This window comes from Hippocampus comes, unplaced genomic scaffold (genome assembly GCF_001891065.2).
Source record: "Hippocampus comes isolate QL1 unplaced genomic scaffold, H_comes_QL1_v1.1 scaffold85, whole genome shotgun sequence".
Lineage (NCBI taxonomy): Eukaryota > Metazoa > Chordata > Actinopteri > Syngnathiformes > Syngnathidae > Hippocampus > Hippocampus comes.
Genome location: NW_017805540.1, coordinates 5,456,682 through 5,474,659, shown reverse-complemented (window position 1 = coordinate 5,474,659; position 17,978 = coordinate 5,456,682). Strand labels below are relative to the sequence as shown.

General features: G+C 43.6%; 1 protein-coding gene across 1 annotated transcript in view; it reads left to right on the top strand.

Annotated features, from left to right (window-relative positions):
* The window catches only part of LOC109521177 (zinc finger protein 774-like), an 18,080-nt gene extending 3,962 nt beyond the window's left edge, over positions 1–14,118 (top strand). The window contains exons 3-6 of the mRNA XM_019878838.1: positions 613–1,398; positions 12,618–12,673; positions 12,973–13,161; positions 14,035–14,118. Of these exons, the coding sequence (XP_019734397.1) occupies positions 613–1,398; positions 12,618–12,673; positions 12,973–13,161; positions 14,035–14,118 (1,115 nt within the window). The remainder of the gene's footprint in view (positions 1–612; positions 1,399–12,617; positions 12,674–12,972; positions 13,162–14,034) is intronic.
* Positions 14,119–17,978: the final 3,860 nt, after the last annotated feature.

The window sequence follows — 17,978 nt, the reverse complement described above, 5'->3', positions numbered from 1 at the left end:
AAGCTGAGCTTCCCTTGCAGTCTTAGAGCAATCGCTTCTTTTTTTCGCCTCAGAATTTCTTCCCTCTCACATTTTTCTGCTTTTTTTTTTTTTTTAATAAATCCTACTTCACCGATTTCACTTCTCACGGGTTCTTTTTGAAACATAACCCCCTCGATAAACGAGGGATTACTGTATTCTTTGAAGGCTTTAATATTAATCTTTTGCTATGAAAATGCTTTGACTTTAGCGGTTAGCACATCATCATAGCCAAGAATGCAGTTGCACTGATATCATAAAGTGTCTTAAATAATACAGTATAAAGTCACCAAATATGAAATAAACACTAAAACATTGTGCTTTATATCATGAATATTTCATGTCAGTACCACTTTTGACTCATCTACCACTAAAAATGTGCAATGTCAGACCCTGTATGTGTCTTTATGCAAACAATTATGGGAAAAAAAAATCTAATAATGTATTAGTTAAAAAAAAGCCACCACCAATAAATGATTCTGCTCATTTATTCACATAATGAGTGGTAATCTGAATTTATGTGGCTCTCCCAATGACCTTCATTGTAAATATAAACCATAATTCCATGTGTGTTTGTCTTTTTGTGTCTTTCAGTCATCAGCGAAGATTTGTGTCCTGAGCGGCAGGATGCAGAGCCCTCTGATATTAAAACGGAAGAAGAAAAGAAAGAGGTCTCCCACTTTAAAGAGGAAGAGGAGCAGGAGGCTCATTACATTAAAACAGAGGAGGAGCCACTGCACCCTTGCATGAAATTGGAGGTGGATGATCCCCCCTACATCAAAGAAGAGGAGGAGGGGGTTTTCTGGAAGTTGCCATTGACTGGTGTCGCCCTGAAGAGGAGAAATGAGGCAGACACAGGGGTGCAGTATCCAAGCAGCAGCTCATGTCAACACATGACAACACAAGGTGTTGGAAACCAATGGGGAGGATCAAAAACAGATGGCCTATTAGCTCCACTATCAGATCGTGACATATTGTCAAACGCTGATGATGATGATGAGAATGAAGATAAAGTGTCTGATGGTGATCTGACATGTCACACTGACAAGAAACCCTGGAAATGTTCTTGGTGTGGCAAAACGTTTACTTATAAGAGTCATTTGAAATTACACACAATAACCCACACAGGAGATAAACCTTTTTCATGCTTAGTTTGTGCTCGAAGATTCTCTCGGAAGGAAAGTTTAAAAAAACACACAAGAACACACACTGGTGAGAAATCTTTTGCTTGTTCAGATTGTGGCGAAAGATTCTCTCAAAAGGGAGAGTTCAAAAAGCACGCAAGAACCCACACTGATGGGAAACCGTTTGCCTGCTCAGATTGTGGCCAAAGATTCTCTTACAAGGGACACTTTGTAAATCACACAAGAACCCACACTGGTGAGAAACCTTTTGCCTGCTTAGTTTGTGGACAAAGATTCTCTCAGAAGGGAACCTTAAAAGTACACTCAAGAACCCACACTGGTGAGAAACCTTTTACGTGCTCAGTTTGTGGCCAAAGATTCTCTCGGAAGGAAAGCTTAAAAATACACACAAGAACCCACACTGGTGAGAAACCGTTTGCTTGCTCAGATTGTGGCAAAAGATTCTTTCGGAAGGGAGACTTTAAAAAGCACGTAAGAACCCACACTGGTGAGAAGCCTTTCACCTGCTCAGATTGTGGCCAGAGATTCTCTCAGAAAGGAGTCTTAAAAAGGCATGTAAGAACTCACACTGGTGAGAAACCTTTTGTCTGCTTAGTTTGTGGCCAAAGATTCTCTCGCAAGGGAGATTTAAAAAAGCACATAAGTACCCATACTGGTGATAAACCTTTTGTCTGTTCTGACTGTGGCCAGAAATTCTCTCGTAAGGGAACCTTAACAAGACACAAAAGAACCCACACTGGTGAGAAACCGTTTTCCTGCTCAGTTTGTGGCCAAAGATTCTCTCAGAAAGGAGTCTTAAAAACGCATGTAAGAACCCACACTGGTGAGAAACCTTTTTCATGCTCAGTTTGTGGACAAAAATTCTCTCAGAAGGGAACCTTAAAAATGCACACATGGACACACACTGGTGAGAAACACTTTTCCTGCTCAGTTTGTGGCCGAAGATTCTCGTGGAAGTATCAGATTAAGAATCACGTGTGTTGATGAGATGAACAGTTTACACCTCTCATCTGAGCAGGCTTCATGATTTCATGCCCCAACACTGATTGTATTTTATGTACCTTCTTAATGCTGAAGTTTTCTTTTCCTTGACTGCAGTGAAAGGTTTTGTTATTGTCATGAATTAAAAAATCTAGCATTGTTATCACCATTATCATAGTTTTGGATTCTTCATTACAGTTAGTTTTTATTTGGTTTTGAGTTGTGGTTTTTAAATGTAGTTTGTTTTAATTAGTTCTCAGAGGAGGTTTGGTCGTTTGTATTAGTTTTTTGCTTTGTATTGTTTTGTTTTTTCAAAATTGAACTGTCCAAAACTCTATAGAACCCCACATATTGAGAAATGTGTTTCATTATTTCTTATTGGAAGCCATCCTGAATAAAATGGACATTTTCCACTTTTTCATGAAATGCATGATGTACCCATATGTATTTGTGTTTGATATTGTGTGTTGCTTGCTGGCCAATAAAGTTCTCTTTGCTCAAAAAGCTTGTATCAGCCGAGGCTTCTTCAATATCACTCGTCACAATTGGGAGTCAGATTTACAGTGGTGTGAAAAAGTGTTTGCCCCCTTCCCGATTTCTTATTTTTTTACATGTTTGTCACACTTAAATATTTCAGATCATCAAACAAATTTAAATATTAGTCAAAGATACCAAAAGTAAACACATAATGTAGTTTCTAAAGGAAGGTCTTTCTTATTAAAGGAGGAAAAAAATCCAAACCTACATGGCCCTGTGTGGATAAGTGTTTCCCCCCACGCCCCGTTAAAACATATCTTTATCATACCTGAGTTCAATTTCTCGAGCCACACCCAGGCTTGATTACTGCCACACTACAAGAACTCATTTAATGTCCGCATGCTGTCCTCAGTTACGTCTGACTGCAACACTTATCGGCACAACATTAATCCGTCAAGCGGAGTACTCATCGAAGTCACACAACAACAGTCACAGATTTTGGAACTCGGTGTATATCCAAGGCGACCCGCGTTATTAGGCACCTCATTCGTCCGCTTGTATCCAGGATCTGATTCTTTCAGTCAAGACCCATAACACATGACGTTGCGTGAGGGTGGGAAAATAGATCGACTGGTAAATCGAGAGCTTTGCCTTTTGGCTCAGCGACTTCTTCACCATGACAGACTGATTCAAGGTCCACATCACAGAAGAGCTACAATGATCCACCTGTTGTTCTCCTGCTCCATTCTTCCTCGTGAACAAGACCCCAAGACACTTAAACTCCTCCACTTGGGGTTAAAATCTCATCCCCAACCAAGGGAGGGCACTCCACCCTTTTCAGACTGAGGACCATTGTTTTAAATTTGGAGGTGCTGATTTTCATCAATTGCTTCACACCCGGGTGTGAACCGCTCCAGTGAGAGTTGGAAAGCCCTGCTTGAAGAAGCCAACATTACCACATCATCTGCAAAAAGCAGAGATGCAATACTGAGGCCACCAACCCTTGAACGCCTTGGCTGTGCCTAGAAATTCTGTCCTTAAACTTTATGAACAGAACCTGTCACAAACGGCACCCATGGTGCAGTCCAACCCTCACTGGAAAGGAATCCGATTTACTGCCGGCAATGCGAACCAAACTCTGACATCGGTGGTATAGGGACCAAACAACTTATGTCAGGGCGTTCGGGACCCCATACCCCGGAAGCACACACCCCTGCCCCCACAGAACTCGCAGAGGGGCACAGTCAAACGCCTTCTCCAAGTCCACAAACCACATGTCGACTGGTTGGGTGAAATCCCATGCACCCCCAAGGACTCTGTCAAGGGTGTAGAGCTGATCCACTGTTCCACTGACGGGACGAAAACCACACGGATGCTCCTGAGTCTGAGACTCGACTTCCCAACAGACCCCACTCGAGTACCCCTGAATCAAACTTAGCAGGGAGGCTGAGGGTGTGTTCAGACAACACAGGGATCACCCTCTTTCATCTGAACACAACCTCCAGTCCCTCCTTCTTAAAAAGAAGGACGACCACCCTGGTTTGCCAATCCGGAGACACTGTCCCTGAAGACCATGCGATGTTTCAAAGGCGTGTCAACCAGGACAGCCGCACAGCATCCAAAGCCTTGAGGCACTCTGGGCAGATCTCATCCACCTTTGCCACCAAAGAGGTTTTTAACCATCTCGGCAATTTCAACCACAGAGACAGGAGAACCCACCTCAGAGTCCCAAGTCTGTGCTTCGTTATAGGAAGGTGTGTTGGTGGAGGTGGGGTCCTTGAAGGATTCTGCCCCGAGTCATGTGCCCCATCCCCACTGTACACAGTGTTAATGGTATGCTGCTACCACCTCCTGAGACGTTGCATAGTGGACCAGAATTTCCTCGAAGCTGTTCCGAAGTCGGCTTCGATGGCCTCGCCGAACTCCTCTCGTGCTCGAGTTTTTGCCTCGGTGACCACCGAGACTGCGCTCCGCTTGGCGAGTCAGTAACCACAAGCTGCCCCAGGGGTTCCACAGGTCAAAAACGTCTGATTGGATTCCTTCTTCAGATTGAACGGCATCCCTTACTGCCAGCGGGTTTGGGGGTTGCCACTACGACCAGCACCCGCCACCTTACGGCCATAACTCCGATCAGCCGCTTCAACAATAGGGACATGTGGAACGTGGTCCATTTGGACTGAATGTCCTCTGCCTCCCCGGGACGTGGGAAAAGCTTTGCCGGAGGTGGGAGTTGAAACTCCTGACAGCTTTAATATAACTGTTAAATTTGATCCACACATGAAAATTGCAACATGACAATTGACATTACCAAACTCTGTTTATTTTTGCTTTGCAGATGTCATTGAGGCCCGATAGTCGAGTGGTTAGCACGTTGACGTCATAGTGCAGAGGTTCAATTCCAGCTCCGGCCTTCCTGTGTGGAGTTTGCATGTTCTCCCCGTGCTTGCGTGGGTTTTCTCCGCGTCCTCCGATTTCCTCCCACATTCCAAAAAAATGCATGGCAGGCTGATTGAACACTACAAATTGTCCCTAGGTGTGAGTGTGAGCGCAAATGGTTGTTCATTTCTGTGTGCCCTGCGACTGGCCCCGAACCGGTTCAGGATGTCCCCCGCCTACTGCCAGAAGACAGCTGGGATAGGCTCCAGCACCCCCCGCGACCCTAGTGAGGATGAAGCTGTTCGGAAAATGAATGAATGAATGAAAGATGACATTGAGGATCTTGGTTCTAAGCAGCTGGAGGCAAAGTGCCTTTGCCTTAAACAAGCGTTGCCAGAATCCTCTCACACTGAAGAAGACCATGAGCCAGTTGATCCTCACGTTAAAGAGGAAGAGCAGCAACAACTCCAGTACATCAAAAAGGAAGAGCCCCCATCTATCAAAAAGGAAGAGGAGTATTCTATACGTCTCATGCCATCAACTGGTATCCATTTGAAGAGTGAAGAAAGCAGAAGTGTGGAGGCTCCAATTAGTTGCAGCTGTTCCAGTGGACACATAACAACAGAAGATGATGGTGACTGTTGTGGAGGATCACTGGTGGACGGCCTCCTCCCTCCACTGTCAGAATGTGAGGACATTCCGTCACACTCTCCTCACACAGATTATGATAATGATTATGCTGATAAACAATCTGGAGGTGATCTGTCATATCACGCTGACAAGAGACACTATAAATGTTCAAGTCAAGTCAGCTTTTATTGTCAAATATGCTCTATGTGTAACAGACAGCACAGATGAAATTACTTTCCTCTGTCAACCACAGTGCAAACATGTAATGCACTGAACACACACAGCTAAAATTTACGTAAAAATTCCATAAGACATAAATATCTAAATATGTTAAATAAAAATAAATAAACAAATAGCAACAACAGACAACCAAGGGCACTTGTGATTATTGTATATTTGTAGTTACTTGTTTTAAGTGCAATAATCGGATGTCAGATGCTGGGGGAGGGACACCGATTGTGGCAGGAGGCGGGGGGTGGGGGGGAGTGCGGGCAGAACATGGAGGGAGTTTAGTCTCCTGATCGCCTGGTCGAATAAACTGTTCTTGAGCCTGGTGGATTTAGCAGAGAGACATCGCAGCTTCCTCCCCGACGGCAGCACGCCGAAGAGGCTGTGAGACGGGTGGGTGGGGTCACCTGCGATCTCGCTGGCTTGGCGGGTCAGACGAGAGTTGTAAGTGCCCGCGAGTGGAGGAAGAGAGACACCAATGATCTTCTCAGCCGCTCTCACAATGCGCTGCAGACTCTTTCTACAGGACACGGTGCAAGTGGCGTACCACACGGTGATGCAGCTGGTCAAGATGCTCTCAATGGTGCCTTATAGAAAGTCTGCCTCATGGGGGGGGCTCTTGCTCTCCTCATTTTGCGGAGGAAGTAGCTGGTGGGCTTTTTTGGCCAGTGAGGTGGTATTTAGGCTCCAGGTCAGGTCTTCAGAAATGTCCACACCAAGGAATTTGGTGCTACTCACCCTCTCTACTGCTACACCGTCGATGGTCAGTGGAGCATGCTGGGTGTGCGTTCTTCTGAAATCCACAACAATCTCCTTCGTTTTTTCCACATTCAGGTGGAGATTGTTGTCTTTGCACCACATGGCAAGCCTGTTCACCTCACTCCTGTAGTTCGTCTCATCATTGTTGTTGATGAGACCCACCACAGTCATGTCGTCTGCAAACTTAATGAAGAGGTTGGAGCAGGATAAGGGAGTGCAGTCGTGGGTCAGCAGAGTGAAGAGGAGGAGGCTCAGCACACATCCTTGCGGGGCCCATGTTCATCATGATGGTGCTGGAGGTATTTCTGCCTACCCGATGTACCGATGACCCGATTGTCAGTGTAAACAAAAATTAAATTCTAAGAGCTTTCAGAAGGCACGTGATTGACCACAATGGTGAGAAACTGCCTGCACAGACTGTGATAAAAATTCTCTCATAAGACAGGGTTAAAAGTACACACAAGAACACACACTGGTGAAAAACGATTTGCCTGTTCAGATTGTGGCCAAAGATTCTCTCTGAAGCATCACTTAAAAATACACTCAAGGACCCACACTGGTGAGAAACCTTTTGCCTGCATTGACTGTGGTCAAAGCTTTTCTCAGAAAGGAGTCTTAACAAAACAGACAAAAACACACACTGGCAAGAAACCTTTTGCCTGCACAGACTGTGGCAAAAGATTTTCTCATAAGACAAGCTTGAAAAAACACACAAGAACACACACTGGTGAGAAACCTTTTGCCTGCCTTGAATGTGGCCGAAGTTTTTCAAAACAATCTTACAGATACATGTCGGAACACACTCTGGAGAGAAACCCTTTTCCTGTTCTGTCTGTGAGATTTTCTCAGGAGGGTGTCTTAACAATACACACAAGAACACACACTGGCACAAAGCCTTTCACCTGCATAGTTTGTAGTCAAAGATTCTCTCAAAAGGCATCCGTAACCCTTGTGCTGCAATTTCTACGATGTTTGTAACACATGGGTTACCCCATATGTTACAATTTCTACAATTTTTGTAGATTTTTGCGTATTGTCATCTTTAAATCAAAGACACAGCATAAAAAGTGTGTGATATGAAATATTCCAATTCATGTTTTATTTATATAGATTTATATTTATGTTTTGGTCATAGCACAATACCGCTTTTATTGTCCATAGAGGGCAAAAATACAAAGAAAAAAATAAGAACTATATGTGTATGTATAGCACTGATGCCACTGAACATGTCGAGTGGTTGAAAGTGAAATAAGTATTCAGGAATAATACTTTTACAATTTTTGTAAAATTGTATGTTGCGTTATATAAACTTATTTAGATCGACTGCAGCACATGGTTAAAAATACACACAAGAACCCACACGGGCGAGAAATGTTTTGCTTGCTCGGTTTGCGGTGGAAAATTCTCAAAAAGAAGTCAATCGTCAACACACACAAAAACACATTCTGGCGACAAACCTTTTACCTGCACAATTTGTGGTCAAAAATTTTTTGTTTCTCGGACGGAAACCTTGGTACAACACACAAGAACGCATTCTGTCGAGAAACCTTTTGCATGCGCAGACTGTGGCCAACGCTTCTCTCATAAGAATAGTCTTTCAATGCACACTAAAAAAATACGCTTGTGAGCAACCTTTTTCCTGCTCAGTTTGTGGACGAAGATTCTTTCTGAAGAGAAATTTACTCCAACACATAGGAACTCAAACAGGTGAAAACCTTTTTCCGATTCAGACTTGCCTGTCCCCAGCCACTCTGTCCAGCTTTTCTGACGGAATTCCGACATCGCCAGGCCAGTCGAATGACATCGGGCCCTTTTGGAAAGACAAATGTCCTCACTTACTAGGCTAAAAAAATGCTTTCTTTGCTAATCACTGACTCAGTTTGAGGAGCAAATTACACATTTTAAGGAGTATTGGGGGGTTTTTGTTTATTTGTTTTTCACAGGAATGCTATAAATACTTGATGTAAAGCAGTTTGAAGTGTCTCGTACATGACATGTGCTATCTACCAATAAACTTGCCTTGTTTTTTAGTTGGCGAGAAATCCCAAATGTTAAAAGGGATTTGTGCGAAATATTTGTTCACAAACTTAAGAGGCCGAGACACACAAGACTGACAGGACGCACAATGGGTTGGCCGCGCTCCTGCCTCTCTAGTCCTGCACAAAAAAGAAGAGACACGGGGTAGCGTTTCAGGGGAAAAACACAACTTGCGTCGCAAATAGCAATGAGAGACGCCTTATTTAGAGCCTCGCTATCATGAAGAACAGCAGTAGCTTCATGAAAACTGCCTTTTTAACAACTGACATTTTACAGGCAACTCAATCTTTGCAAAATGGCAAGTCACCAGGGATGGATGGTTTTTCCTGTGACTTGGGGAAAAAAACAGTCAGCAAACTTGTCTTGTTACTCAGAAACCCATACAACTCCCAAAGTACCGCAGACCTTATTGCAAGCTACAATTTTTGTCCTATTCAAGAAAGATTTACTTTCACTTTACCAATGGGCCGTAATGTCAAAACATTCTAAATATTTGATTCCAGTCCCGTCAGCATTTTGATTTTATGCAGCTTTATCGTATGATATCATCCTCCAATTTTTTTTTTTTTTTTTTTTAATGGCCAGCTTTCCGTGATTCGATTTGAAAATGTGGTTGAGCAAGGGCTTTGTGACCCATTTGCTGAAGGGTCATTTCTACACTCCCAAAGCTCACTTTTTTTCGGCTACTCTCAGATCCGTCAATTTGGAACTCAACATTTTACTGTGTCCCCTGGTTTATCACCTGCTCGGCCTCTTTCGGACTGTTTGCATTCTTGACCGAGGTCAAATCAACCAAATATGCAACCACTGTAACATGAAGCACAGTTCAAACTTAACATTGTTCTTGATTGTAGGCAAATCAAAATGGACTCAAGTAATGATTCTATTTAAATGAATGAAATAATGAATGAATGAAAAATATACTTCAATATGTTTCAAAAGTAATTTCCTAAACATCAATACTACTACTACTACTACTACTACTAATAATAATAATAATAATAATAATACATTTATTTTGAAAGCACTTTTCATCATACTCAAAGACACTTTACAAGAGTTTAAAACACAGGATAAAAATATACACTTTAAAGCCAAGCATACATGATTTCAAACAAACACATTTAGAAGAAGAAAAACAAAGCAAAAATGGGTAAAAGAGATTAAAAGGTGTTCAAAGCATTGTGGAACAGGTGAGTTTTAAGAAATTATTTTAGAGATTGTAGGTCAGTACGTTGCGGATGTGTTGTGGTAGAGAGTTCCAGAGGGTGGGGGCAGCGACAGAGAAGGCCCACTCCACCCAGGTTCTGAGACTGGTCATGGGGATGGCGAGGAGGTCTGTCTTTGAGGAGCAGAGGTTGCGGGAAGGAGTGTATGGGTGAAGAAGGTCGGAGAGGTAGGAGGGGGCCTGTTTGTGAAGGGCTTTATAGATGAGTAGGAGGAGTTTAACTGAATACGCTGGGGAATGGGGAGCCAGTGTAGGTTTTTAAGGACATGGGTGATGTGATCACGAGTGTGGGTGTGGGTGAGAAGGCGGGTTGCGGCATTCTGGATGTACAGTACTGAAATTTATAGCGGAGTTTGGAGGTTGTACCGTAGAGCAGGGGCCCCCAACCTTTTTTGCCCCTCGGACTGGTTTATGTCAGACAATATTTTCAGGGACCGGCATTTAAGGTGTGACGGAAATAATACAACAAAATAATATGGTATGAGCTGCATGAAAACTGTGGCGTTTTCGTCCAGTCTACTTCGTAATTTTGTTTTAGTCACCGTTGCTGCAGAAACTCCCCACCTCACACAGGTAGGATGTCGGAAATAGCAACAGTGCTATTGTGGCGATCTCAGAGTATTCAGCCATAACTTTGATCCAGTTGTCTCGAACGTACTTTTAAGGCCGCCGTGATTTGCGATCTCCAGCAGTTTTTTTTTTACTCATTTTGCGAGCTTCTGCGTTTTGTTTTGAAGTAATTAATCGGTCACGTGATGGAGAAGCATGAATGACGTGTGTCAAGCGCGACACAGACGGATGTAACGGAGAATCCGGTAGTTTTTCAAAATAAAACATCTTTCGGATTCTGAACTAAATAAAACGGAACTAAGCCAAGTTCTTTCTGTGCGGCCCGGTACCAAATGCCCGGCGGACCGGTACCGGTCCGCGGACCGGTGGTTGGGGACCCCTGCCGTAGAGGATGCTATTGCAGTAGTCAAATGGGTGAAATGTATAAATGTTTGAGAAAGTTAGGAAAGAGAGATAGGCCGGCTGCTCGGAGCACGACAGTGACAGCAAATGAGTTTAAGGAGCATTTTGAGAGCGTGTCGAGGGAGAGGTACGAGGAAGAACTGAGAGTGATCAAGGAGGCGGTTCAAGGAGCGGTAGATCTAAGGGATGACAGGAGAGTGAGCGAAGTAAATAAGATGATGAATGAGGTGCCTGAGAGAGAGCAAATAATGGAGGCTATGAGTGAGATACGAGAGTCGGTACTGGGGGAAGATGGGGTGAGAATTGGTTACACACAGAGCGTGTGTGAGGAAGTGAAAGAAAGAGTGATTAAGATAGTGGGGAAGATGTTTGAGCACAGAGCGAACCAGTGGGAGGAAAGCGTAAAAGTGGGACTGATGGTACCGTTACACAAGAAGGGGCACAGGAATGACATAAATAATTACAGAGGAGTGTGCCTGCTGAGTATGTGTAGGAGAGATTAACGAGCGATAGAGAATGATGGACGAAGAGAGTGAGTGAGCGAATGGATCATCTGTATAAATGGGAAAATCAGGTGGGCCACAGATATGAAGGGGGAATGAATGAGGAAAAGCTGGAGAGGAATGCTTAGGAGGGTGAATGATGGGCTGGAATGCAGGTACGAGGGATGCGGAAAAATGTGCAGGAGTAGAGCGGGCCTAACTATGCACGAAAAGCGGATGCACCGCATGAATGATGAACAGGTGAAGTTTGAGTGTGGGAAATGAGGGAGGATGTTTGTGTCGAAAGAGAATAAGAGAAGCCATGAAAGGACTTGCACGGGAGGGGCGTATGAGGAGGAGGGAGAGAGGAGACAGTGCGGAGGGTGTGAAAGGTGGGTGACAAAAGCAACCTATGCCAGACACGTGAGAGGGTGTGAAAGAGTGAAAAGAGAGAGTGAGGAGGTGAGGGGAGGAGAGAGAAGGTCCGGAGCGGGTGTGGCGCGTGGAGGGGGACTTGGGGGAGGACGAAGAGCAGTCGGGGAAGGGGGTCGTGGAGTGAGAAGGGTGACTTGCAGGAGGTGTGGGAAGGAGTTGTTGGTAGGGAACCTTGCGAGGCACCAGCGGGAATCGTGCCAGGTGTGGGACTCGGGAGGGGGGGCAAGTCCCTGACGGGGGCCGATTGCCCAGTAAGAAAGAAGAAGAAGATATACCTGGCACACTAAAAACAAACACTGTAAATCTCAGTGTGGCAAAATGTTATCTTATACGCTTGATTTTAAACCACATATGAGAATGCACACTGGTGAGAAATCTTTTTCCTGCACAGACTGTGGCGAAAATAAATTCTCATGAGACAAGTTTCAAAGTACATATGAGAATACACACTGGTGAGAAACCCTTTGCCTGCAGAGTTTGTGGTCGGGCATTCTCTGACAAGGGAAATTTAAGAAAACACACAAGAACACACACTGGGGCGAAACCGTTCGCCTGCACAGTTTGAGATTGGAGATTCTCTGCGAAGGGAAGCTTAAAAAACACAATAACCCACGATGGTGAGAAACCATTTTCTTGCTCGCTTTGTGGCCAAAGATTTTCAGAGAAGGGAACCTTAAGAAGTCACACAAGAACTCACCCCAGTGAGAAACATTTTGCCTGCTCACTTTGTGATCAATGATTTTCAGCGAAGGGAAACTTAAGCAGTCACACAGCAACCCACACTGGTGATTGTGGTTGGAAATTCTACGAGATGGGAAACTTCAAAAAAACATACAAGGACTCACACTGGTGAGAGACCTTTTGCCTGCACAATTTGTGGGAAAAGATTTTCTTGGAAGCTTCAGGTTGAGAGACACAAGTGTATTGGTGAGGGAAGCATTGATCAATGACGTTTCTGCCTCTCATCTAAGCAGGCTTCATCAGTTCATGCACCAAAAATGATTGTATAATATGAACCCTCTTATGGGGATGCTGAACTTTGTTTTTCCTTTGCCGAAGTGAAATTATTATTAGTTTTTTTAGCTACAATGAACATTTGATGAGTTGTAATCAAGGTTATAATAATTTAGTATTTAATATAGTTCATTTTTATTTAGTTATATTTATTTGGTTTGTTGTTTTTTTTTTGTTTGTTTTTTTTGAGTTGAAGCTGAACACTCTCAAGACAGTAGAGATGATCGTGGACTTCAGGAAATATCCTTCACCACAGCTGCACCTCACATTATCCAACTGCCCAGTGTCAACCGTCGAGTACAACGCTTTAATTGAATTGTTGCCATCTGACTGTGGATTCCTGGATATCCCGAGGACCTCAGGCCGTGGTGGAGGAATGGTGAGTATTTTTAAGAACAATTTCAAATGTAAACGGTGCATATTCACCACATCAACCACCAGCTTTGAAGCAAACTTCTTTGAAGTCGGTCATGTTTTCCCGGTGCTCTGCGCTGTCATTTACCGTCCTCCTAAATACAATAAGGACTTTTTAGACGATTTTTCAACCCTTCTTGCGGAAATCAGGCTGAGATATTATCATATCCTCCTAATAGGGGATTTTAATATCCATGTGTGCTGTCCGGAAAAACCAATAGCAAAGGATTTCTTCAGACTTAAGATTAAGATTAAGATATCCTTTATTTGTCCCAGACTGGGGAAATTTACAGCCTTCAGCAGCAAGATTGTGGGTAGAAAGAAGAGAAAAGAAAACACAGTTCAATTAAGTGCAATATAAATACAAATATGGATAAGGTCAATAAGTTCAATTAAGTGCAATATAAATACAATAGTCACAGTACTATTCACATTCACATTTGTTGTCATATCATTTAAATAATTTTATGATTTATTTATTTATTCATTTTTTATTCAGCAGCCTGACAGCAGTCGGTAGGAACGAGCGGCGGTATCTCTCGACGAAGAGTCGATAGACTTATCGACTCTTTTAATTTTGTGCAATATGTGACCAGCCCGACACATGAACAAGGACATGTTTTAGAACTTGTCCTTGCTTATGGTCTACCAGTGTCAAATCTGGAAGTCCTTGAAAATTGGATTTCTGACCACATGGCAGTTTTATTTGACATAGTCTTATCGCATGCTGCTGTAAAATCTGACGCTCCTAGTTGCAACCGCCGAATTTTTAACCCTCGCACTGCTCGTCGGTTCTCTGATGCCTTTAATAACCTTTGCGTACTCTCATCTAACACAGAGGAACTCACCTCTTGGTTCAACTATCATGCCGTGCCATCCTGGATTCGGTGGCTCCTTCAAAAACTGTGCTCCCAAAACCTAAACCCGAGTCTTGGTTTAACAACAAAACTTGCGCAGCTAGGCAGGGGTGTCGCAAGTGGAAAAAAGACAAATTGCAGGTCTCTTATCAAATTTGGGAAGACTGCTGGCGTAACTACCAGATCACAGTAAAAGAGGCCAAAAGAGAATATCTGTCGGACCGTATTCAAGCTAACCATCAGAACCCACGTGTACTATTTAAAACCATCGATTCTGTACTCAAACCCCCTCGGGCTACTTGCTCGGATTCTTCACCCGAGATGTGCAACAGATTCCTTCAGTTTTTCATTGATAAGATTTCTACAGCTAGAACTCCGGTCTCAAATACCACATCTGACCCCTCTGACACAGACGTGAGTTTTTTTCCATCCAGGATAAAGTCGATACAACAACTGTTTTGGGAACATGCCGTCTACAATTTCAGACAGCCTTGAATGTCTCAGGTGATTCGCAGACCAGCATGATGACACACTTCTTACATCACATTTGTGATTCGCAGCTAATATGGTTATCCCCATTGCATAAAGTGCAATCAATCAATCCAGATGTGTATTTTTAGACCTTGTTTTCTGTTTCTTCCTTTTGGAGCTTTCGAAGGTAAACTGATGCTTTACTACCCATTAAGCCAAGTACTGTATGTGAGATCCCTTCAACTGGACAAGCGTTGACAATTGGTTAAGAAGGAGCGTCATAGATGATGACGCTTCAGATGACCATATTCGGATGCAGGAAGTTCGACACTGAGCTGATGGTGTCCCTCCATTGGAGGATTTATATCGAATTTGACTCTCACTTGCCATGGTTGTTGGTTAATGTGTATTGATTGCTGGTGAATGAAGTTATTTATTCAAAAAGCTTGTATCAGTGGAGTTTTCTTCACTATTATATGCCCGGTGAGGGGAGTGGGGGGCTGTGGGTCTGAATTTCTTACTACATACCGGTAGTTGATTTCATTCTCCACCCATTCAATGAATTACTCAAGCCAATAAACAAAAGAACTGGGGGGGAAAACTACAAAATTGGTGCTGTGACCCTGGATTGAAAGACTCTGACTTAAAGTCAAGTTGAATGACACCCAAAAGGTCTTCGACTGGTTCCACACAGACAATAAAGGCACCTACAATTCACAAGTAAGAAGTAAACCTTTTGACAAAATTACTGGGACTGCAAAGGAACTGTTCCACATTTTCATGTTGCCTGCATTGACCAAACCGACAAATCTACGTTTCAAAATATCCATCAAATTATTGTCATGCAGAAGAAAACCCTTTTGTCGTGGAAACAAACTAGAAGACATGGGGAGAAATTTTAATCGTTTTGCTTTCAAATACGTAATTTTTCTGTCCTTGCTTGATGAATTTCATGTTGCTGCGGTAATACAGAAGGTTTCCCTATATGCGGAAGAAAGAGCTGACGTAACTCGCAGGCTTTTTACATGCCCACTCAAACAAGGCGCTTCATTAGTTCCTGGTGTGACCTCGACCAATAAGAGCACTAGGGGATCATCGCCAGCCTGCTGACTGTCTCATACACTGTATCTTGGTGTTTTGTTCCCAAAACCGTTGTTTGTTGAAGCAATAACTTTTTTGATGAGTTAAGCTGCGCTCCAACCCCTTGCCGCTGCCGAAACAGTAAGTCACAGCTATGTGAGAACATGTTCGCCCACTCGTCTGAAATGGCACCATCAACAGGGATACATTCCTTCAACAGCGGCGAGGGTGGGTGGCTCTCAGCCTTAACACTGACAGCTCAGGCGATGACAGATGAAACTGTCAGCTCTGTAAGAGCTTTTTTCTTCTCTATAAAAAAGACCGTTGTCTGACAAATAAGAAAACTTAAACCTATTTCAACTAATAATAAGAGATCTTGAACATCATGGCACTACCATGATTTTCTCCCATTTAAAAACCTCAGCTTCACCCTCAGTGCCTCCAGCCTACCAGTCAAGAGTTTAGCTGCCTTCTATGCCACCACCACAAGCCTCTTCGCATCTTTCAGAAGGCAATGTTGATGAATGTTAATTACTGTACAAGGTTGAATATTTCAAGATTTAATTAAATACGTGTACTGTTGGAAACTTTGTCTTAAATATGTAAACTATAAAGACTGTTGCCATATTTTAAACATGCTGGTACCTGTGATGTTTCTTGCTTGCAATAACATCAATAATCAGACAGACGACGGCGTCACTGGCCTGTTGTCAACTGCTTGTAGTGTCAGACGTTGACCAACAGAAGGTGCTAACTTACTGTGTAACAGCCGTGAAATCAAACATCACACACACTCCATTCGTGTCTGCCAAGAGCATATCAACCGCAACGCGGTTCTGGAACGCCATCAGAGAGGTGGCTGCCAACTCTTCTTTAATAGCTAGGAAGGCTTCCTCAGTATAATTTCCTAGCTTCTGGTCGTTGTAGTGGAGATAGTTGATTCTGTCTACATTCTTATTTGGGGTAATCCATATAAAAATGGATTCCCATCCTGCAGCAATCTGATTCACAAACTTATACTCATTTGGTACGCCACGAGGAATACCAATTGCATCAGTGTAGGTGGAATCACCATCTCTCTAGGAGGAACCACATCGGTACCAGAGAAATCCTTTCTCCGTCATCGACGATGGCGTCGTCTCATGTGTCATCTCTGCTGGAGACGGAAACATAGTCACAGATAAGAGCAGCGATACTAATGCAAACGCTCGTAGCATCCTTTAAGGCTGTGGTCCCCAAACTACGGCCCGCGGGCCGGATCCGGCCCGCCTCCGCATTTGGTCCGGCCCCCTGAAAATACCACAGAGTGTTTTGATTTATTTTTCATCGATGTGGATTTGTCTTTGATCATAAAGTTGGGCTTTTGCAATAAAATCTTCCTTAGTTCTGAACCGTTTTCATTTTTAACTATTAATTAGTAACTATTTCATAAACACAGATACAATAAGGTGACATTTGGTGCATCTTTCTGTGCCGTTATCTGGCAACGCCAGAAAAAAAAAATCCGAAACCGGCCCCTCTCTCAGAGAACGGGATCATGGCGAAAAGGTTCGGTAAGAGAAAAATAGAATGCAGGGTATTTAACCCAAAGTGGACAAACGATGTTTTTGTTTTTGTTTCTTTCAGCGCAAAGAAACGTCTGTCAGTCTCATCTGTCAAGAGGTGGCTTCATTTTGTGTGGGTTTCTGGAAAACAATCCATTTTTACATTTCCGTACTCTTGCGGTCACCCTTTTTCTGTTCCAGACTGACCCCGGCCCCCCCATCACAGAAGCGAAAGCTTATGCGGCCCTCACAGGAAAAAGTTTGGGGACCGCTGCTTTAAGGCGTCAAAAAGCTTGTCTCCTCCGCACCACCACCAAATATCTGTGCGTGCATTCAAGGGTGCTACGACAACTTAAGTGATAGGACACCAGGTGGGATTTAAAGATCCCACTGGTCTCCCTCTTCCAATTGTCTTTATGCAAGTAAAATTTGCGTGAGCTACTTTTGTGGAAAACAAAGGCTTTATGGGTATTGCTTTGGTCGGAGCCCAGTTAGCAAAGGCATCTGGCCCTCGGCATGAAGCTGGCACAGCTGGCCTTGTGTCAGCACTGGCATAATGCATGTGGGCCAAACACGGCCCAGGAGTGGCAAAGGAGGCACTGGCTTGACTCTGCCAAACCAGATGTGGGCCAGTTGTGGAGTGAAGTATTTGGGCCAGAAACCAATTTACAACTCCGGGCCGCCACCCTTAAATGCAGTTTCAGATTTTTTTTCTACATATAGCCTTGTTTTACAATTGCAGACCTTTGCGGAATTCCATTCATCACACACACACACACACACACACACTGACACACACACACACACATTCACACCCACCCGCGCACACA